General features: G+C 37.7%; 1 protein-coding gene across 4 annotated transcripts in view; it reads left to right on the forward strand.

Annotated features, from left to right (window-relative positions):
• fars2 (phenylalanyl-tRNA synthetase 2, mitochondrial) overlaps positions 1 to 24342 on the forward strand; it is a 203594-nt gene that overhangs the window by 108718 nt on the left and 70534 nt on the right. For all 4 annotated transcript variants that reach the window (XM_031903831.1, XM_031903828.1, XM_031903829.1 and 1 more), the window contains one exon: positions 11054 to 11214. In XM_031903831.1, coding sequence (XP_031759691.1) covers positions 11054 to 11214 — 161 coding nt within the window. The remainder of the gene's footprint in view (positions 1 to 11053; positions 11215 to 24342) is intronic.

A 24342-nucleotide genomic window follows, 5' to 3' on the forward strand; every position in this document is an offset into this window, starting at 1 on the left:
GAAGACTACAGTGACATCACTGAAATCTCTCTGTCCTTCCTGTAGGTGCCAGCGGCAGCCTTCCTATTCTCTGAGCTTGTGTGTAACTTGATCCTGTCTCCTGTTCTGAGCTACACATGACGACCAGCCAATCAGAAGCGGATCTGGCAGAGGGGAGGGGGGGGAGGGAATGAAACACATGCGCAGTATGAAGCAAGGAGGGAAAGGAAGGGAGAATACCTTTTTAGAGATGGCTGCCTGTTCTAGAAAATGTAAAGTAAGTGTGACTGAGTAAATATTTGATTAGGTGAGCCAAAAGTGTGGCGTTTTTACTAAACAATAGGAGGACTATTGGGCAGTATGATTTTTAAATTTTGACTTGCATTCTCCTTTAAAATTCATTATATTCCAGCAGGCATCCATATTGTATGGTTTCCTGTTCATACATTTTTGCTTATTCATTTCTTTCCCTGACATAAATCATATAAAGGTAAACAAAGGTCCAGGACCGGATGGGATTCATCCCAGGGTATTAAATGAGCTGAGCGCTGTGATTGCCAAGCCTCTTCACATAATTTTTCATTATTCGTTGAGGTCTGGCATGGTGCAGAGAGACTGGCGAATTGCTAATGTGGTGCCGTTATTTAAAAAGGGATCCCGCTCTCAGCCAGAAAACTATAGGCCTGTTAGTCTGACATCAGTAGTGGGAAAGCTTTTGGAAGGGGTAATAAGGGATAGGGTACTTGAATACATTGCAGTTCACAATACTATTAGTTTGTGCCAGCATGGTTTTATGCGTAACAGATCTTGCCAGACTAATTTAGTCGCCTTTTATGAGGAGGTGAGCAGGAACCTTGATGCTGGAATGGCAGTTGATGTCATCTACTTGGACTTTGCTAAAGCGTTTGATACTGTACCTCACAGAAGGTTAATGATCAAATTGAGGAATATTGGCTTAGAAGATAATATTTGTAATTGGATAGAGAACTGGCTGAAGGATAGATTACAAAGAGTGGTGGTAAATGGAACTTTTTCTAATTGGACCAGTGTTGTTAGTGGAGTACCGCAGGGGTCAGTCCTTGGTCCTTTGCTTTTTAACTTGTTTATTAATGACCTGGAGGTGGGCATAGACAGTACTGTTTCTATTTTTGCTGACAACACTAAATTGTGCAAAACTATAAGTTCCATGCAGGATGCTGCCGCTTTGCAGAGCGATTTGACAAAATTGGAAAACTGGGCAGCAAATTGGAAAATGAGGTTCAATGTTGACAAGTGCAAAGAAGGACAGAATAGGAAGCTAATTAATAAAAAGAAACAATAATAAAATTGTAGCCTCACAGAGCAATAGTTTTTGGCTGCTGGGGTTAGTGACCTTAATTAAAATCTGAAAAGAAGCAAAATAATTAAAAAACTATTAAAAAATAAATTTTGAAGACCAATTGCAAAGTTGCTAGGAATAGGACATTCTATATAGCATACTGAAAGTTAATTTAAAGGCAAACCACCCCTTTAGGCTGGAGGGTCTGGAGCATGTACACTTGAAACTCTACATGTTTTTTTGGTGAATTCAACACTTTATGGTGGATTTTAAATTTAATTGGTTCATTCACAAACTCTAACTATTGCTTCAGTGGATTTTGTTGTCCTAGTACTTTTATGTACATAAAGCCGGTAATTCACCTGTATTATGAAAATTCAAAGAAGTTTCACAGTGGCTCTCTGTATGATAATGTTCTATAACCTTTCAAGAATTTTTATAGTTTAATGAAGTGTTATATTTCATAAATGCAAAATTAAAGTTGAAACTTGCCAACCTTAAACCAATCTTTAATATCCTAAGGTCTTTCAAAAGAGGGCAATGGTTCATCTTGATAATGCCAGTGTGGCATTAATGGCATTAGAAAGTAATGCAATCGCCTGTCGCAATTCTGTATATATCTTCTTAACCAAGCAGTGTCTTCTCTGGTGTGATTAGAAATTAGCCTGTCATAGAGAAGTTGGTGCAAAAGTTATATAATAGGTTAGGATTAATTTTAGACTGTTGGTTTTTGCACACTTGCACACCATGCAGTAAATTTAATGCTACACTTACAATAGATCTTTTGTTGCATGTTTTTTGCCATTTGCCAGTATTGTGTCTCTTTGAGAAAGTGTGTTTTTGCCCCTTTTTTCCTGGTTTTCCTGACCTATCTGACCTCCTTCTTGGTTTTGTTATTGCTCACCAACCATTAGCCTGATTACAAGTTACTGTTTGTCTACAATGATACCTGGTCTGTTTATGGATTTGCCCTCAGTCTGCTTTTTTATTTGTTTTTCGTAATTACATGTTAAATATTAAATCATGCATAGTTGCGTTTCTCAGGGTCAACCACAAGAATACAAAACACTTAGGCTCATTCCAGCTTTCCATGCCTGTAATCCCTGACAATGACATTCATTTAATGTTGCAGTTGGAGGCACCAGATAAAAAAAAGTAGAGCATTTCTGAATCAGGGTTCACCAGATTGTCAGATAGGAGCAATATCCCATTCTAAACTGCCTGCCACCTTGTGCATGCCAAGTTTAACACATTTCCAGGAGAGCTATCTAAAGCTGTGTTCTGAAGTAGGAACATGACCTATCCAGTATTTCCATACCTGATGCTGTTTATACAAAGGATAGGGCACATCTATTCTTTTTGATTGCAAGTTCTCTGGGATTTATATCATTCCCATCTGACATTTGCTTTTATTTTTCATGCACTCAGTCTTTTTATTCATGTTTCCCATGTGGTTACATTTTGTCCTGTGCACTAAAGATCTTTTCAGACTTTTGAAGAATAAAATGGCAAGACATTTTGATATCTAATATTTTTATAACATTGTAAAAGAACCTAAAGTGCATTGCCTAGCACATTTGCCACTTTACCTTTTATCTCTTTTCTCATTCATTGTTCTGTTTCTTTTTATTCCAGCTAGCTGCCTCTAAATCTCCTAGGTTTTTTCTTTTCACAGCAGTGGAATTTTATTGATGACATGCCCTCTGTATAGGGCTGAATAGATATTTACTTAAAAGAGTGACGTTTGAAGAGTCCATATATTGTCCATTAAGGATTCTAGGAAACAATAATGGGGAAATGTAACAAAAGAAAATATATTTGCAATGTGAACCATTGAGCCTATTAACAATTATGTAAAGTAAGCTTTTTGAGAACTCAGAATTATTTGGCTTCTTACACCTGCATGAAAAAAAGCATTTTTTGTTTGTGCATACAAAAAATATGTATGCCAAGCAAATATGCTGAAATGTCAGTGTGTGTGTGCGAGAGTGGACTTTAACAGATATTCTTTGGTAAGGCTAATTAAGCATTCTGCCATGTTTCATGGCTGGTTGAATCAACTTGCTTTTCAATTCAACAAAAAAGGGATAAGTATTCTTTATTAGCTTTATTCAAAATCATTGTGTTTTTTAACTGTTGGGTTTAATTTTTTCAAAAGTAATTGTTGTTTTTGGTGCTAATTTACAAAGTTTGGTGAACTATAAGGCTTACAGCAGGTTTGCCAGAAGTTATATTCCTTTGTAATTAACCTCAGTTTGAGGTGGGTGGGGTTTGATTAGTTGCTCTTAACAGACTGTATAAATAGAACCACTGGCACTCCAGTGGAACTTGCTCTGGTGGTAGGTGCTCTGTAAGTGATTGCTTTTTAAGTGGGGGCGCTGTAAGTTGAGTTATAAACTAAGTGAGTTTAAAACAAGGTACTAAGTTTGTATTTACTACAAGTCTTTTCACCTATTTTTGTTTAACTGTTCCTGTAACTGGGAGAATGAGTGGCAGCAACATTGAAGGTCTGACACAGTGCACAGCCTGCCACATGTATGCAGTTGTGGAACAACAGTTCCAAAGTGCATACCTCTGTTGTGGATGTGAGCAAATTGCCACTTTAGAGGCTCGCGTTAGAGCACTAGAGGAACAAGTTGCAACACTGCGTTCGGTGACAATCTTAAGAGTCTCTTGCTTACTGAACAAGAGCTAGCGGGGTCAGATAGTATGGGGGGAGGGGAGCAACGAAAGGATGATAGGGCAGTAAGCTGGGTGACAGTTAGACAATCTAATGTGGGGAAAAGGAAAAGGGAGGCTGCTCCAGGGTTTGCGCATCCCAACAGATTTGCCAGATTGTGTGAAGAAGATGAGTGTGAACTCTGGACTGGCGGTTCTAGATGAGGCTGATCTCTCTAACAGCCGGGAGACCAGTTTCTCTAGTAGTGGTGCTGAGGAGAGCAGAGCTAGGCCTAAACAGATGGTGGTTATAGGGGATTCAATCATTAGGAAAGTGGACAGGGCAATCTGTCGAGTGGATCGCTTCAACCAAACAGTTTGCTGTCTTCCTGGTGCCAGGGTTCGGCATGTGGTTGATCGGGTTGACAAATTATTGGGAGGGGCTGGGCATGACCCAGCTGTCTTGGTACATATCGATACTAACGACAAAATGAACGGTAGGTGGGGGACCTTAAGTGAGTTCAGGGATCTAGGTTCTAAGATTAAGGAAAGGTCCTCCAATGTCATTTTTTCGGAAATGTTGCCAGTGCCACGTGCAAGTTTAGGGAGACAGCGGGAGCTTAGGGAGCTAAATGCGTGGCTAAAGTCTTAGTGTAGGAAGGAAGGGTTTGGGTTCCTAGAGCACTGGGCTGACTTTTCTTTGGGGTACAATCTATACAGCTGTGACAGATTGCACCTCAATGGAAGGGGGTCCGCTGTGCTAGGGGAGAGAATGGTTAAGAGGCTGGAGGAGTGTTTAAACTAGACAAGGGGGGTGGGTGAACTTAAGTTCTATAGGAAAGCTAGTGTAGACGGGGCAGTGGGACTAGCAAAGGGTTGTGGGGGAGGAGTGAGGGGGGCATATAGTTTATCAGATAAGGAGCTTCCATTACAAGGAAAACAGTCTAATATTTGCCTTAGCTCTAACTCTCTGTTAGCTAATGTAAACATCAGAGGGAGAAGTAATAATCTCCGCTGCATGCTGGCTAATGCGCAAAACTTGTTGGGTAAATTAGGGGAGCAGCAGGCTATTGTATGTATTGAAAATTATGATTTAATTGGTATCACTAAGACTTGGTGGGATGAAAAATGCGACTGGGCCGTGAATTTAAATGGTTATACACTTTTTAGGAGGGACAGAGAGATTAAAAAGGGTGGAGGGGTTTGTCTTTATGTAAAGTCAGATTTAAAGCCATGTAATAAAGACATTACCAATGAAAACATTGAATCTCTTTGGGTAGAAATTTCAGTAGGGCTGAAGGTCACAAAGAAAATGATCATTGGTGTATGCTATAAACCACCCCGTATAGATGAGGGGGATGAGACCCAGCTATTGTTGCAAATGGAGGAGGCTTCACAACAAGTTGTTATTATGGGGGACTTTAATTATCCGGACATTTACTGGAGTAATGGGGTGGCTAAGTCATAAAAAGCTAGTAGGTTTGTAAATATGCTAAATGACAACTTTTTATTTCAGGCGGTTCAAGAACCTACTAGGAATGACTCTATTTTGGACCTGGTAATATCTAATAATACTGAACTCATCTCTAACATTTGTGTGGGTGAGCATTTGGGGAACAGTGATCACAACATGGTCTCCTTTGAGTTAATGCTGCAGAGACAGCTCTATAAAGGAGTAACTAAAACACTCGATTTTAGACTTGCAGACTTTGCCAGTATAAGGGCATTTCTGCAATGTGTCAACTGGGAAAGACTTTTCATAGGGTTAGACACAGAAGGAAAATGGAACATCTTTAAAACATTGCTTTGCAGGTATACACAACAGTATATTCCCCTTGTAAGCAAGGAGAGGCATCGCAAAGCAAAACCTTTATGGCTGAATAAAAGTGTTAGTGTCGAGGTTGGTAAGAAAAAACATGCTTTTAAAGCATTCAAGTTAGCTGGGACAGCAGAAACTTTCATCAGGTACAAGGAAGCAAATAAAGCATGCAAAAAAGCTATCAGGCAAGTTAAAATAGAGATGGAAAGAGGTAAAAAGAATCCAAAATTATTTTTTTATTATGTGAATAGTAAAAAAATGAAGCAAGAAGGGGTGGGAACCTTATTATCACGGGGTGGGGGGTAAGTTGGTTGATGAGAACGGGGAAAAAGCAGAAATTTTGAACTCTTATTTTTCATCTGTCTATACATCTGAGGAGCCACCTAATAAAGGCTCCCCTTTTAATATGCCCGGTTCTAGTAATTTAGCTACTGACGCATGGGTCACCCGGGAGGAAATTCAAAAGAGACTTGAACATGTAAAGGTAAACAAAGGTCCAAGACCGGATGGGATTCATCCCAGGGTATTAAATGAGCTGAGCGCTGTGTTTGCCAAGCCTCTGCACATAATTTTTCAGGATTCATTGAGGTCTGGCATGGTGCCGAGAGACTGGCGAATTGCTAATGTGGTGCCGTTATTTAAAAAGGGATCCCGTTCTCAGCCAGAAAACTATAGGCCTGTTAGTCTGACATCAGTAGTAGGAAAACTTTTGGAAGGGGTAATAAGGGATAGAGTACTTGAATACATTGCTGTTCACAATACTATAAGTTTGTGCCAGCATGGTTTTATGCGTAACAGATCTTGCCAGAGTAATTTAGTCGCCTTTTATGAGGAGGTGAGTAGGAACCTCGATGCTGGAATGGCAGTTGATGTCATCTACTTGGACTTTACTAAAGCGTTTGATACAATACCTCACAGAAGGTTAATGATCAAATTGAGGAATATTGGCCTAGAACATAATATCTGTAATTGGATAGAGAACTGGCTGAAGGATAGATTACAAACAGTGGTGGTAAATGGAACATTTTCTAATTGGACCAGTGTGGTTAGTGGAGTACCGCAGGGGTCAGTCCTTGGTCCTTTGCTTTTTAACTTGTTTATTAATGACCTGGAGGTGGGCATAGACCGTACTGTTTCTATTTTTGCTGATGACACTAAATTGTGCAAAACTGTAAGTTCCATGCAGGATGCTGCTGCTTTGCAGAGTGATTTGACAAAATTGGAAAACTGGGCAGCAAACTGGAAAATGAGGTTCAATGTTGATAAGTGCAAAGTTATGCACATTGGTAGAAATAATTTAAACACAAACTATCTACTGAATGGTAGTTTGTTGGGGGTATCCTTAATGGAGAAGGATCTAGGGGTTTTTGTAGATAACAAGTTGTCTAATTCCAGGCAGTGTCATTCTGTGGCTACTAAAGCAAATAAAGTGCTGTCTTGTATAAAAAAGGGCATTGACTCAAGGGATGAGAACATAATTTTGCCCCTTTATAGGTCCTTGGTAAGGCCTCACCCTGAGTATGCAGTGCAGTTTTGGGCTCCAGTCCTTAAGAAGGATATTAATGAGCTGGAGAGAGTGCAGAGATGTGCAACTAAACTGGCAATGGGGATGGAAGATTTAAGCTATGAGGTTAGACTGTCGAGGTTGGGGTTGTTTTCTCTGGAAAAGAGGCGCTTGCGAGGGGACATGATTACCGTATATACTCGAGTATAAGCCGACCAGAGTATAAGCCGAGGTACCTAATTTTACCTAAGAAAACGGGAAAAACTTATTGACTCGAGTATAAGCCGAGTGTTTGGTCCTTGCAAGGTAAATAATTGGATTTCTAGTGCACAGATAAGCAGAATTCCATTATGCTAGACAATTACCGGTATCTGTGGACTGGTAAATTAAAAATATAATAACAACTCTGTTTAACAAGCCACTATGATTAACAGTCTTGAAATATAATAAAAACCTACATTTATTGAGGCATACCTAAAATATCCACAACCCATAAAAACATGTCTGGTGGTTCAATAACAATTTGTTGCAAATGTCTGCTTTTAATCAGCATTAAAAAAGGGACAACTATAGCCACAAGATAATCTGAGAATCTCAAATTTTAATTACCGTACAAATGCTCCCTCCCTCTCAACCTGCCACACTCCCATCGGGCACGAAAATATCCAGAAGTGATGGTCTCCATTAGCGCAGACAATGGTATGCAATAAGTTAGGTGCATCCAGGTGGTAAAGGCTGCTGATATCTGTGGGAACGGGAAGCGCTGGCAGGGCAGAAGCGTGCAGGAAGGGGGGTGCATGATGTCACATCCGCCCAGAAGCGCAGAAGAGCGCAGTATTAGGAAGCCTGGCGGCGGCAGTGGCGGCTCTGGCACTGGCAAAGGCTGCTGATATCTGCGGGAACGGGAAGCGCTTGCAGAGCAGAAATGTGCAGGAAGGGGGGCGCGTGACGTCACATCCGCCCAGAAGCGCAGAAGAGCGTAGTATTAGGAAGCCTGGCGGCGGCTCTGGCACTGGCAGGGGAGGCGGTAAGGTCTCTACTTTGGCTCGAGTATAAGCCGAGTTTGAATTTTTCGGCCCTATGTAACTATGTAAGCTCTTTTGGGCAGGGCTCTCTTCACCTCATGTATTGGTTATTGATGTCCAATGTATGAAACCCACTTATTGTACAGTACATATTTATACACCTACACATGCTTATATATGTGTAGTATTTTTTTTTGTTTATCCTGTCACCCTTCCAAACAGAATTCCACTTTGGCCTTGGTGCTCAAGTCTATGAGCAGCTACAGTTTCTTGGGTCACATTCTTTTTGATACCACATTTTGTTTGGAACCCAGTGATTTCACATTCAACCAGTCTGGATGGAAAAGCATGGAAAAGTCTACCAAAACCATATCATTAAATTGATATTTTGCCAATTATAAAATGACTTCATCACATCTGTGCCCCTTATATTATTCCACCCAGGCTGCAAACTACTCCAAATTCAATAGTAGGTTCCATGTATTAATTACTTTTCTGAACATTTTTTCTGCTTTCTAGTATACTTACTGTCTTACTGCCATAAGTTTTCATTAATTAGAGCTTTAATTAAAGCTGGTTTTGTGCTTTATGTGGCATTTTATATAAGGTGCGCTAATTATAATGTTTAACACTTTGTTACATTGAGTTTTATTTAGCATCCTGTGTTTTGATGTGTTAACATATCTCACCTTGGTTTAGCACTTTAATCAAAATCAAATAATAGTTGCTTTCAAGAACATCAGGCCTATGGAGAGCAGATGTATTCAGTGCTTGGCTATATAATTGCAGCTCATTCAGCACTTAACATAATCCATCTATGTTCCTACCAGTACACTATTTAAGCCTAATATACTGACTGCACTGACCGCATGTTTGTGAAGAAAAGATGACCTCAATAATCCTATTACATGCACTGGACACATAAAGATGTCTGCAGCAGAGTATAACAACCTTTTCTACTAGCTGATTCTGCAGACCAATTTGCAGCACACACACAGCTGCATTTTTAGGGAAAATTTTCATTTATTATACTATAGGGGACTGACAGGAGAAATCAGAAAAAAAAAATCCATCATAGCAGGTGTTCCATCCTTATAACTCGTGTAGAAATGCTATTTGTCTCACTTTTTAGAAGGCTTACGCTACAGTGTAAAAATGTATGTATCATGTACATACACAGACACATACTGCTTCTAGGACAAAGAACATAATACAGCACCGACATAGGCAGATATGACAATCTGTCATACTGACAGTGAAGTATCATCAGGTGGTAGACTGGCTGAATAAAATATATTGCTACAGGTAAGAAAAAGATAAAGGATAATGAAATCTGTGGATACTATTCAAATACATTCCATTATATTCATAATATAAAACATCATCCTTGAATCTTAAGTTGGTAGGTAAATAAAAGGCAATGTGGGATTTGAATCTAGTGTGTTTCCTGTATCGTCATTACCAATCTACTACAATATTCATATAGAAAACTGACAATAATTTTTTTCCTCATAGCAACATAATGGGAAACATGTAACAAGGAACTGAGTGTAAGGCCTGAGGCTCAAGACTTAGCCACACTTCTCACTCAATATATAAATTAAAGTTCATGTTATATGTAATTAATGTCACTGGGAGCATGATGAATGTTTGGTGTTGGGATATTATATAAATTCTTCTTACTGTGTACTATAATTCACTCAGTCACTAAAGGCATACCACAGTGGTGGCTTTAGCATGCTATATGTGAGTTTTAATGACAGTTACCTAATACAGTATGTCTGATGGAAATATTTGAGTATAACTTAAAGGTGCAGTTTATCCTACTGCGCTTGTTATTGATTGTTTTCAAATAGTGCATCAATAAATAACTTTTTAAATTGCTTTCTATGTTTTATTTTATGATAATTTTTTAAAATGTGGGGGTTAAACCAAATGAGTTTTATTTCTCTGCTCATGTTTCATAGTACAGGTATGGGATCCCTTATCCGGAAACCTGTTATCCAGAAAGATCCGAATTACGGAAAGGCAGTCTCCCATAGACTCCATTATAAGCAAATAATTGAAATATTTAAAAATGATTTCCTTTTTCCCTGTAATAATAAAACAGTACCTTGTACTTGATCCCAACTAAGATGTAATTAATCCTTATTGGAGATAAACAAGCCTCTTGGGTTTATTCAATATATAAATGATTTTTAGCAGACTTAAGTTATGGAGATCCAAATTATGGAAAGATCCCTTATCCGGATGACCCCATGTCCCGAGCATTCTAATAGGTCCCATACCTGTAGTACCTCTGTTACATGCTCAGTAGGGGCTGAAGCATCTTCTGCTGAGTGGCAGTGGCCTGGCTTACTGAGCTGTTACTGGGAAGCATAAAAGGGGGGAAATTAAACATCACTGATTCGCAGAACGCAACTGAAATAAGTTATAATTTGTGGTATACTATTTGAAATCCATTACTTTTGCCAAGGTGAACTGTCCCTTTATGCACATTATCTTGCTTTCTAATTTATCATCTGTCACTCTGAATAAGTTTTAATCTGAGCTTAGATGTTTCAACCATTGAGGTCTGCTTTATTGATTACTTCTACAATCCTTTGTTTACATCAGGTTTAGACTGATCAGATGGCAATTACAGGCAGAATTCCATGCCTTTTTGAGTTGTCCTTTAGAAGCGTGATAGATGTTCTGCTTGAAATTTTCTGCACTAATCTCCTGGATTTTCGGCTTGTTTTTCATTATAGCTGGCGCACATAACAAAATTGGCTGGGCGTTTGGACTAGGACTAGAAAGACTTGCCATGATTCTTTATGGTATTCCTGATATTCGCTTGTTCTGGAGTGAAAATGAGCTTTTCCTGAAACAGTTTCAAGTGGCTGATATTAACCAACAAATAACATTTCAGGTAAGTAGTATAAATGACATGCTCTATACCTGCATTTACTACATTTACTAACTTGTTAATGGGGAATTCTATGAGCCGTTCTCTAAGAATGGTTTAATGATGGATTTCTCCTTATACTAATTTGTAAACTTACACTCCTTATACATTTGGAAACATGTTTTTGCAAAGTTTTACCTTTTTTCTTTGTTACTGCTGCAAAAAGAGTCTTTAACATGATTTACTATTTGAATTGGCTTGTTTCCCTCAACATATAAAGATAGATTCTGCCCTGTGCAAAACTTTCCCTTAGTCAACTACGTATTTGCATATCCCAGCATAAAAACATTTATTGGACTTTTCTAGTTGACATTTTTATAGAGTGCTGGAAATGTATTTAGCAAAGGCTATAATGCTTTATACCACCTTAGATGAGTCAAATTTGAAAAGTGCTTTAGTAAATTGTAGGAAATACAAAGTGGTGAATAAACTAAAAAAAAATGCAAGAGGAAGTTTTACCTGTGAAAAATTCCATATTAGTAAACTATTCCCGCATTGTATTGTTTCACTGTCTCCTCCCTTCATTCCCCGTTTGCACAATGTTCTGCTCCACCCCTTCTAGATGCCCCAAAATGTTTTTCCTTCACAGCCAGGTGCATGCCACATCCTCATTAGGCATTCCATTCAAGCAAGAGCAGCAAGCCAGAGGTCAGAAGATTTTTGGTTTATCAATTTGGAAGCAATTAAGCACAGAGCTTATTTTGCCTACTGGGTTAACTGCATACCTTACTAGTTTAACTGTATGCCTATTAGGGGAACTAAGCACGGGTGTTATTTGCTTGTGAGACAGGAATTTTAAAGCTAAAGGGCCTGTACTCTTTAATTATATAGCAGCTCAGTCCTAAACTTGCAGCCCATGCTTTGTTTTTTGTTATTTAAAGCACTTAAATACCTTAAAATCCAGATCATCTCACCAACTGATGCTGCACCCCTAGACACCTGATTCCAGCCCTAGTCACCTCACTTAAAATCATGACAAAACTCATTGCTTGGTTCTTAACTTAGCGTGCCACCAGACATTTGAAGCTAAATTCATCTGATTGTGCTGATTGTGTAATGGAGCGGGGCAGGCAGAAGGCTGCACCTAGAGTGCTTCTTATCCCTGTGTTAAACAGCCCTATATATGCTATTATATACAATCCACTTATTGTTTGCTTAAATGGATGTATTGTTCTGTGCACAGAACTGTATGGCTTTGCATTTTTCATTGGCACTGGTGCACAGCATGTTCTTAAGTCCGGTGTCCCACTTGCCATCAATATAGCTTGCCATCAATATATATGTGCAGTGTATAGTAATACATTCCAACACTGCGTGTCCTGTTCTTTTTATTATTCAGTACTTCATTACTTCTTATCAATGGATTTCTCTTAGTCAGCTTGGATCATGTACATTCTTCCCCTATGTGTGTATTAATTCACCTGCAATATGAATTAAATATCTTTCTGGTAAGGAAGGCATGAATGACATATTCAGTTTTTACTAAAGGTTACTACAGCTTCATTTTCTTCTTGTCATCGTGTTGTTACTATAAAGCTTGATAAGAGTTACTACAGCAATAGCTATAAAGGCATTAATCAGAGAAAATGTGCTTGAGCACAGTAAATGAAGTAGAATGTAGTATATCACAATTATGATAAGCATGATGATTTTTAATGAGTTATAATTTGGGTGGAGGTCCCAAAAACTGTTTTTTTTTGCAAACTTAACGATAAGCAACTTTCCATATAAAATAAAAAATCATATAAAATCAATAATTATATTAGTTAGTTGTTAATGTAGCAATGTGGATTTTCTCTTGGCTTAAATAATTACTTCCTGTACAGAACAATGTTATGCAGAGCTTTTCATATAACTAACCTATACCTAGGGGCACATTTACTAATCCACGAATCCGAATCACGAATGGGAAAAAATCGTATTGGAAACGAAAATTTCGGAAGATCGCAAATATCACGAAAATGCTTACGAAAAAATCGTATTAGTCACGATAATATCGTATTGGCGATCCGAAAGTCATGAAGTTTTCGTACCGAACAATTGTAAACAGCGGTAAAACCTTTCCGATTTTTTCGTGCAAACGTCCGAAAAAGTTGTGCGCGGTACGAAAAAGTTGTGTGCCGTACGAAAAAGTCGTGCGGACGCCCGAAAAAAACGGCAAAAATACGCTCGGAGCGTTCGCATGAACACTCGAGCGTTCGTGCCTTTGTAAATGTGCCCCCTAGAGTAATATATGGTGGTAGTAACATCATGCTGGGGCAGCTTTTCATCTGGGATCTTGTCAAAATTTAAGGATGAATGTATGGTAGAAAGTAAAGGCAAATCCTACAAGATCTTTCAGCAGGACCATGAGCACAAGGTCAAAATAAGATTGGGACAAATATAGAGACAATGAACCAGTCAAAGCCCTCATCTGAATTTTTTACACTTTGACTAACCTGAACATCCTGGAGCAAGGGGTGTCTCTGCAAACTATTCAGGTGTAGAGATTGCATAGCATAATTTCTGTATATTTGCCAGATTTTTTTTCCAAGTTAAAATAATGTCATATTAAAAAGCATTTGTGCTTTGAAAAAAAAAATATTACAGAGAACAAGTTATGATTGTAGTAATTGTTAATTAGTAAAATAGTAGATTTGATAAAGGACTGGAATATGTACTTTGCCAAGGTAATGTACAGGCAAGGAAGCAGCTAACATAAATATTAAGGGAAGAATAGAAAGTAACTATATTTTGTTATGTTAATATTCCCATTAGTAAACTTTGAAGGCGAAGTAACATTTAACTTTTATTATGATGTAGAGCAGGGGTCCCCAACCTTTCTTACTTATAAGCCGCAGTCAAATAAAAAAGACTTGGGGAGCAACATAAACATCATAAAAGTTTGTGGGATACCATGAATCTGAGGATTGGATCTGATTTTACTAAGTAATGGTTCCAGTGTCAGGATAAAAAGAGTGGGCGACAGCGGGCATCCTTGGAGTGTCCCGTTGCCTATAGGAATGGGCTTAGTGACATACTTATTAATTCTAATTCTAGCTTGAGGTGAGGTGTAAAAGAGAGCTCATCCATCTTATGATATTACTGTCAAACCTGTAGTAGTATAAACATATTAGCATAAACGAGACATTATAAAGGGCCAGCTTACCCTATCAAATGCTTTTTCACTGTCAGTAGAGAGCATTATCATATTCTGGTTATTTCTCTTGGATAGGTAAATTAAATTTATCTGTTGGTTAAGTTTATCTCTGGCTTTTCTGCCTGGCACAAAGCCAAGCTGATCCAAATGGATAAGTTTATGTAGCATTAATTAAATTCCTTTAGAAATTATGGTGGCTAGAAGTTTTACATCTCCATTAATTAAAGAAATAGGACAACAGTTATCTGGTCCAGGTGGTGTTTCCCAGTTTCAGAATTAGTAAAATGTGAGCCTCTAATGATCGAAGGCTAAATAGTCCTCCCCTAAGAAGGTGGTTAAAGGTGTGTAAGAGTTGAGGGCATGAGTTGCTGTTTGAATGTTTTATAGTAAATAACAGAGAATCCATCTGGTCCAGAGTATTTACCTACAGGGGGGTTATCTAGGGCATTTAATCCTTTTAGCATAAAATCTTGTTCTAAGGCTGCACTGAGAGGAATAGCTCGGGGAGTCCTGTGGATTGGAGATAGTCAGACATCACCCACTGGTGGTGGCGTTGCCTTCACATCTTTTTGGGAAGATAATCCAAACTCTCTGAAGAAATATGGATTAGATGGGTACTCTTTAAGGAGTCAGATACCTACCTATTGGAGATGGGCAATCCATAAAGATTTAGAAATATTTCTTTCTGTAACACTCTTCACCTCTATTTGGTACCCTAAATGCAGACTGTCAGTCAAATCTTTCCATCATGCCACCAAGCCACCCAACAACTACAGGTATGGGACCCGTTATCCAGAATGCTCAGGACTTGGGGTATTCCAGATAAGGGGTCTTTCTGTAATTCAGATCTCCTACTTTAAGTGTGCTAAAAAAAAATTGTATACAGTAATTAAACTCAATATGCTTGTTTTGGCTCCAAGAAGGATTCTTTATATCTTGGGGTCAAGTACAAGGTACTGTTTTATTATTACAGAGAAAAAGAAAAACATTTTTTAGAAATGTGAATTAGTTGATCGAAATGGAGTCTATGGGAGGTAACCTTTCTGTAATTCGGAACTTTCTGGATAGTGGGTTTGATACCTGTACCTGTTTTGGGGACATTGGGAGCAACATCCAAGGGGTTGGTGAGCAACATGTTGCTCATGAGCCACTGGTTGGCGAACACTGATTTTGCAGAATGATATTGAGACAGTTTGGAACTGGTTTTTTATTTGTTGTGGTTTTTGAATTCTTTAGCTTTTTGTTCAGCAGTTTTCAGTTTGGAATTTTAGCAATTATCTTAAATTATATTAAAAGTTAACTCAAAGGTGAACAACTCTTTTAAGAGCAATAATTAAAAAGGTGTAGTGGGCTTTTACCATTATATAATTCGTGTTATGGGCTTTAACCATTATACAAAATTATGTATTGCAGACTTATATTATACATGTTCTCAAAAAGCGTCGCAATTAGAGACATTGAAAATTGATGTTGATATAGAAGGATTATATTTCCCCTAAGACAAAAATGTATTATATCATGTTAGCAAGGGCGTAAGCTTGACAAGAGAAGAAAATACATATTTTAGAGAAAGAGGAGTATGGTATCACATTTATTCAAAGTTGCAACCATAAAACATAAATGCTAATAAATCATTTCAAGTAATGAGTTCAAGAAGATGAACCAACATGCTCCCAGCTCATAATACACACATAACTGTCACTATCTATTGCTTCATGCTGAATAAGGTTGGATTTCCACTCAAAAATATTGATTTCTGCTTTTAGATTTGCATGGCATGAGCATGAGTGACAATTTGTGTTTGATGCATAAATTTGCTTTTTTCGATATGATTATGTTTGTTTGTTTGGGCAACCATGGATGTGTCAATACCACTCTATCAAGAAGCAAGGTACTTGATTGCTTGGAGGACATCAATGCCTTTTTCTGCCACTCATTTTTTGACAACTATGATTGTTTGGCCTCCAATAAGCTTTTATTATATCTTAGTTAGGATCAAGAACAAGGTACTGTTTTATTACAGAGAAAAAGGAAATCATTTTAAAATGTTTTAATTATTTGCTTAAAATGGACTATATGGGATAGGGCCTTCTTGTATAAAGGGATAAAGGGTTTCCTGATAACGGATCCTATACCTCTATATACTTTCTTTAACGGGGCAGGAATATTCGAAACTATATACTATACATATACTATTCTGATGCATACATTTGCTTTTTTCTGTATGATTATGTTTGTTTGGGAAACCCTGACTAGTTTGACTAGTTTTTCTGCATTTAATTCATATATGCATGTGTTGTACAGCCATCAGCCATATGGCTATTGAGTAAAGCCCACAAACTGTACCTTCTGCAATCCTCCAGTGCATTCCTTGTCCTTTAAAGACCATGAAGCACACATGTAGTGCACAAGAGTGGCCTTGCCTTGGGAGAGTAAAGTAGTTGGAGAAGAAAGCCCACTATGCAAAGGTCTATGACTATTTAAATCTCTTTTGAAGATCATATAACAGTCATATGGCAGTTTTGCAATGTATGGTAATGTAATAGAAAATGGAGTACCAAAAGCTGTGATTATGACAACACCTCTCAGCTTCATATGGCCTGTGCCCATCCTTAGAAACAATGCCTGTAGGTCAGCTGTGAATTCTTATCTCTGTCTTTATTCTCAGTTCATTGCTTTATAGCAGCTCTGACATTCTCCAGGCTTTCACAAGAGAAAAAAAATCTTTTGATTTGGGTTCCTTGCTGCCCCCTCCTCCCCCTTGTCTAATGACACTGACATTTTGAGAGAGAGAAAGTTGCTTCTGATCTGATGTCAAGTGCTCACACCTTTTTTATCTCATGATAATTCCTCTGACATGTTTACTCCAAGTGCACAACATATCCTCCTGTGACTGTGATCAGTGTTGAGAAGGATGAAGACCAGTTTCTAATATGTATTTATTTACTGTGTCCTTCATTTGTACTAGGGTATAGGATCTATTATCCAGAATGTTTAGGACCTGGGGTCCAGATAAAGAAGGCAACATTTGGATCAACTTAACTTGCTTAAAATGATTTAAACATTAAATAAACCCAGTAGGATTGGTTTTCCTGCAATAAACATTCATTATATCTTAGTAAGCATTAAGTACAAGGTACTGTATTATTACTACAGAGAAAAAGGAAATTACTTTTAAAATTTAAAATGACAGGTATCAGACCCCTTATCCGGAAACCCATTATCCAGAAAGTTCCGAATTACGGAAAGGTCATCTCCCATAGACTCCATTTTAATCAAATGATTAACATTTTTAAAAATGGTTTCCTTTTTCTTTGTAATAATAAAACGGTGCATTGTACTTGATCCCAACTAAGATATAATTAATCCTTATGTGAGCCAAAGCAATCCTATTGGGTTTAATTACTGTTTAAATCATTTTTTTAGCAGACTTAAGGTAGGAGATCCGAATTATGGAAAGACCCCTTATCCGGAAAACCCCAGGTCCTGAAATTGCTGGAAAATGGGTCCCATACCTGTACTTGCTTAAAATGGACTTTATGGGATATGACCTTCCTATAATTCAGAGCTTTGGGTTTCTGGATAACAGATCCTATACAGCTATATACTTGCTTTAACAGGGCAGCAAAATATACTGCACAGTGTAATTCTTCGAAAGTTAACTCCCTATGAGTTAAATCTGCATTTTTACATTGATTTAAACAGCAATTCATGTAACGCTATATGCTTAGTATTTTGTTACAGCGTTGCGCAAATATTAGTGCATCATAAAACCTCCAGAATACGCCACTAGATTTTTTTAGCCCCTTGCGTAGAAAAATCAATTATTTACAGAATTTGAAACATAGAAGTGCTGCGGTATGATAAAACAATTTCACTAGCAACTCAATATAGATGGTTGTCATAGAAACAACTTCTGTGGTTAATAATGATTTCTTGTGTGCAGTAGTTGTCATAAGATGAATAACAAATGCTTTCCCATTGCTTTCATTTATGTTTTGCAAGTCACTGGATTGATGGAAGTAATAATGTAAACATCCTCAGTGTAATGTGTTCTTCCTGCATAACTCATGCCTTACGCAATAAACCAAAATCTGCAAATTTCATCTTTTCCTTCAGGTGCTAAAACCCCACAATCTGGATTTTTAATCCCAGTGTATTGCTTAGGTTATAGGCACAGTCTGGGATTACTGCTATATGAACAAACATGTACCGTATATACTCGAGTATAAGCCGAGTTTTCCAGCACTCAAAATGTGCTTAAAAATGAATCCTCGGCTTATACTCGAGTCCTCGATTACCTGTGCTACCGGCGAATCCATTGCCCCAGCATGCACTCACATCGCACCCCCCCCCGTGCATGCTCGGGTGACACAGGGTGGCGGTGCGGCATTAAGTATGTGCCTGCTGGTCCAATGGATTTGCCTGAAACTGCAAAACATGCTGGGGCAACGGATTTACATGAAACTGCAAAACATGTTCGGGTGAGGCACAGGGGCGGCGCAATGTGAAGTAATTACATGCTGCATGCAACGGATTTGCCTGAAACTGCTTTCTTAGCCATGGTACCGTTGCCTATATGATAAGCACTTTGCGAGACATGATAAATCAATATTGGCATTTTCATACACAACACCATAAAAATCACGTTTACAGATCTGCAAACACAGGTCACTCACATTAATACAGATTTGCTTGTTCAGATTTGCAGATTGCAAATCATTGTTTGAACCAGTGACCACAGGGCAGGGCAGTGTGCATGGGATTAGAGTAATTGGGGTCTAGGTATCTATATATACATGCAGCAGTGGTCAGGCAGTAGGGTTAAAATCTGTTTCATATTAAACACAGCTATATTTAATTTTTACCCTTTGTAAAAAAAGAAAAAAAAAATCTAAATCAATGTTTTCACTTTATAAGAAGTAACTAAGGCTTACATATAAATAATGTACCTCAATGCTGTTATTAACATAGCTAGCGTTTTTCACCATGACAAAGGCCTCCCAACTTATTACTTTAGGCACAATAACAATAAATAACTCAAGTACACTTCTGTCCCAATGGGCTTTTCTACTGACTAAAAGCATAAGGAATGTGTTACTTACTGCAGTTGTTTAATATATAAATAGCCCATATGTTCCATGTCAGGTCTGGACTGCTGAAATGTGTAAAAGTGCCTATTGTGCATCAAAAAGAGCCAATTGACTCCAGTGCATATTTGGTGCAAGAAAAATGTCTACTGACTCCAATACATTTTAGGCTTATACTCGAGTCAATACGTTTTTCCAGTTTTCTTAGGTAAAATTAGGTACCTCGGCTTATATTCGGATCGGCTTATACTCGAGTATATACGGTAATCACATCCGTCGAGTAAAACATATAACCACTGAAATATTAGCTCAGTACTCTTCTCATTTCAGCCATGTCATTTTGAGCATTTGCAGTAAAGATTGTAGGTTTAACACTTATAGCTCTGTAATCCTCATTGTAGATGAAGATGTGCAATTTGCAATAGTCAGGTGAAAACAGGCTCTACAGAAAAATGAGCAGAACCAGGCCTCTGTGTGCTTTCTAGCCAATGAGAGTTAAGTGTTGAATCAAATACAGATAGCATTATATAAATATATTGTCATGCAGGATTATATGTCCATTGTTGTGTGAAAAATATTTTATATGACCCGTTCTACTAAAAACAAACTAAAGATTAATAAAAATTACATAAATTACATATATTTTTATATATAAAAACTTTGCATAATTAAATACAATCACAATCACAGTAAGAAACCAATAAAACCAATTCAAGCACTAAAAATATCACAATATCTTTTAGTCTTATACTTGAATCCAAGTTTTTAAACCTTTTCACGTAAATTTAATCTGTAATTTATGTAGCTTTTCATTGGCATATCATTTCTTATGCAGTTCCTGTTACCTTGTGTTCCTATGTGTATGATGCATCTGTATGAGGTTATACCAGGGTTTCCTTGTGTCAGTGCATAAAATTCCATGCAGTTCATTATAAAAAAAATATGTTACATATTGTAAATTATGCTTAATGACTTTTAGGCATAATGACACAGATGTAACTTAGTGTGGCATGCCTCCAGTTCCTTGAAATGCTGACTGCTAACCCTTCCTGCTGTTATAAATATATATATAATCCCCTCTCATAAATATTACATATCAGACAATACTATCTCTAATAAGATCATATTTCTCTGCCTTTTTTTAACATTGCTGACTAAGCGTGACTTATTTCATTGTGCTGCATGATGTGGCAGTTCATAGTCAGCACTTGTATGTCATAAGTCAGTGTCCAGTTTATATATATATATATATATATATATATATATATATATATATATATATATATATATATATATATATATACCCGCTCTTCATTGTAAACATTAAAAACAACCACTTTTTATGATCACAACCTTGTAGCTAGAAACCCCTGTTTTGAAAAAAAATCACTTGCACAGACTAAATTTATGATCCTAATTTGGCTATCCTTTCATTAAGTGAGACCTTCCATATGCTTTATCGGCTTCCATATGCTTTATCGGCTTCCATATGCTTTATCGGCTTCCATATGCTTTATCGGCTAACCATTTTTAGTACTAGAGACCAATATGGTGCAGCATATTCTACCTGTGAAACTATTTACTGCCCCCCCTCCAGCATTTCCCTATAGTCCCCCCCCCCACATTCCAGTAAAATATCACGTCCATCAAGTTCAGCCTTTTGCCCTTGCAAAATCTACTTACCTGCTGTTTGATTATTTGTGTAACACACACAAAGGGCATGGCCAAATATTTTTGCTTGTGTTCATGGGAGGCCACAGCCAAATAACTTTTATGGGACCTAGAAGTTTCTGATGGGGGCACTGATATTGGGTAATGCAGAATAGCAAGATAGTGGGTTGGGCTTTAAAACTTTGACAAATGGATAGAGACCTCTGTAAAGCAGACAGAACCCACACTCCTAAATGTATTTATTTTCTGCCCATTTTCATTCAGTTTCTGCATTATTAGCAAGGTTGGACTGGGATCAGATGCAAAATGAACCTTCACCCGCACTCCCTCCGCTCTCCAAAATCCACTCACCGCTCGGTGCACAGTGCTCAGAGGGATCGGCACCCTCCCCACAACTTCCAAACAGATAGATAGCAACGGCACTCAGGAGCTTAATACGGGACTATGCCGTTCAAATATTTTATTGCGGAAAATGCAACGTTTCGAGGCAAAGACAGCCCGTTTGTCAAGCATGCTTGACAAAGGGGCTGTCTTTGCCTCGAAACGTTGCATTTTCTGCAATAAAATATTTGAAGGGCATAGTCCGTATTAAGCTCCTGAGTGCCGTTGCTATCTATCTGTTTGGACTGGGATCAGGCAATGAAATAGACTGGTGGCTCTGCCTGCAAAAAATATTAACACCCTCACACATTCAATACTCAATAGACAATATTTTCTGCAGTCCCAAAAATTTTCAAAACTTTTTCTTATTCAAGAAAGCCTACCTGGGGAAAATAGTTAACTATAACAAAGTATTTTTGCCCGAAAACCCGTGTGAGTTAAGGAACTCGTGGGGTTTCCTTTATGATTTCTCCAGCCCAAAATCTGGTCCTTTGTGTATGATGAGCTATCATTGTTCTGCACCATGGGGTTTAAAAACTTAAAGGAGAAGAAAAGGCTAGTAAAGAGTTAATCTTAAGCTGCAGGCATACCTTCAGTTCTCTCAATAGTGCCCTTAAGTCTCCCCATATTTCACCTGTTCAGAAGATCAGAAGCCAAACAGAAAGAAAAAACACTGAGCTGTGTAAAGAAATTTCCCATAATGCCTCACTCCTGCACAGACACCAAGACCAAGTGAACATGCTTCCTGCTGATTGGCTCAGATCCACATTCCTAAGGGGGGGGGAGCGAGTTGAGGGAGGGGGGAGCAGCAGAGAGGAGAGAGCTGAAAGCTGCATGTCTGTGGCACATGAATTATAGACACAGAAATCTTTTTTCAGAGAACTGTGCAGCATTTCTGTGAGTGCTTATGGCTGTATTTACATAGACCTTTCTGATAAAGCTAACTTAGTTTTTACCTTTCTTTCTCCTTTAATCCCTCCCTTTTGGACAAAGGTGTATTATAAAATAATACCAACTACAATAGAACTCCCATTTTAAATTTTCAGGGGACAAAAAAAAATGTATTTTTGGGATTCACATCAAATATGCAGTTTTAGGCTAACCACCTAAGAAAAAATATACTTTTTAGTTAACACCTGATATCACTATTGGAAACTCACACCCCATTTCCCTGGGTGGGAATAGTAGCACATTTTTTTAAGACCTACCACCTAGGTATAAATGTCAGGGCCACTGGATGTCAGCCCATTACAATTAATGTTAGTGTAAAAGATTAAATGGGGACATGAAAAAGGGGACAGACCCTCTTGATGTGAACTGGAACTGTGATTACTGATTTAATATTTTTGCTGTTACTTCTACCCCCTTAAACATTTAAAAGGGATCAAGGAATGCACATCCTTCACCTTCACCCTCAAGTTACAAGTGAACCCATGCATGTTCCTTCATTCCCATATTACAGTGTCCCATAAGAATGAATTACTCTACATTATACATGAATTTTGGGAGTTACAGACAGCAAAATGTCTGTTCAATTTGGCATTATGGAATTTTCTGGGCCAAGCAGTAACACTAATCCTGAGCAGAAATTATTTTCTTTGCAAATGAACGTTTTGCACAGTTTGCACTTATTATAAGACAAAAGTTAATTTTATTTCCCCAGTGAAGCAATGCTATTTCAACATTGTATAATCTATCAGTATTACATTTTAATGTTTATTTGTTTTTGTGTATTTCTAAGAAAAAAAATATATATATTTTTTTTTCTTGCTTGGTAGATAACATTTTTATAGATGATTTCATTATTACAGTAAATCTGTTTTTAAGCATTAAGCAAAGTAAAATATTACCATGACTAATTAGAATTAGACATGAGCCCGGTTGAGCAATCTTGGCATAAAGAGATGTATAAACAGGTATGCAGATCAGTAACACAGGGAGGTGATAAATGGGTAAAAATATTTGTTTCCCTGAAGGCAGGTTATGTCTCTACAGTTGTGCTATTTGGCAGACTCTTAAACTCATTTAGGTTATTTGCTTGATTCAGCCTGAATGTTTTTTTCCCTTCAGGTTTTGAGCTTGTGAACAGTGTATAAAAGCAATCATTCAAAGCGTTTTTTCTGCTATTCCCATCATTGCTTATTTTTTGGAACTATGATCTGCAGCTTATTATTCAGCATGGCAGTTTGAGACAGTAGTATATGCCAGGCCGCCGTGTGCTTGGTACTTCCCTCATATTGTCTAACATCTCTCTTGAAGAAAATTAATTCATTTGACAGGTTTATTCATATAACAGGTTGTGAAATTCCTTTGATTTTACTGTCTGGTTCACTGAGGATTTCATTAACTCGGAATGAATAGTGCATATGCCTTTGTAGGTTCTTACTGAGAAGTCTAAAAAATACAGTTTCTGTATGTAATGTTAGCCAAAAGCACAATCCTATTCAAGCTTTTTCTTAGGGTAACCAATTCATGTTATTTATACCAATTAATAACACATTTCTACATTATAAACCAAGAATTTGATAAGGGTGCAGCCACGTTATTCATACAGACTGAAATAGAAGTCCTCTGCACTCACCATAATAATATGTTAGAGCACTGTAAGGAGTTTTGTGTGAAATGCTATAAAAAAATCTCCCCATAAGTTTATTTCCATAGTTTTGCAGGGCCAGACATCTAATACAGCAACCCTATTGCAGTGGTGTGTACACCTAGGACAAGTTTAAGTTCTTCTTTTTAAGGCTGGATAAAAATTAAAAGTGGCTAAAGCTGTTTTATTCATAGGTCAAAAATTAATTTCAACCTTTT

This window comes from Xenopus tropicalis, chromosome 6 (assembly GCF_000004195.4).
Source record: "Xenopus tropicalis strain Nigerian chromosome 6, UCB_Xtro_10.0, whole genome shotgun sequence".
Taxonomy (NCBI): domain Eukaryota; kingdom Metazoa; phylum Chordata; class Amphibia; order Anura; family Pipidae; genus Xenopus; species Xenopus tropicalis.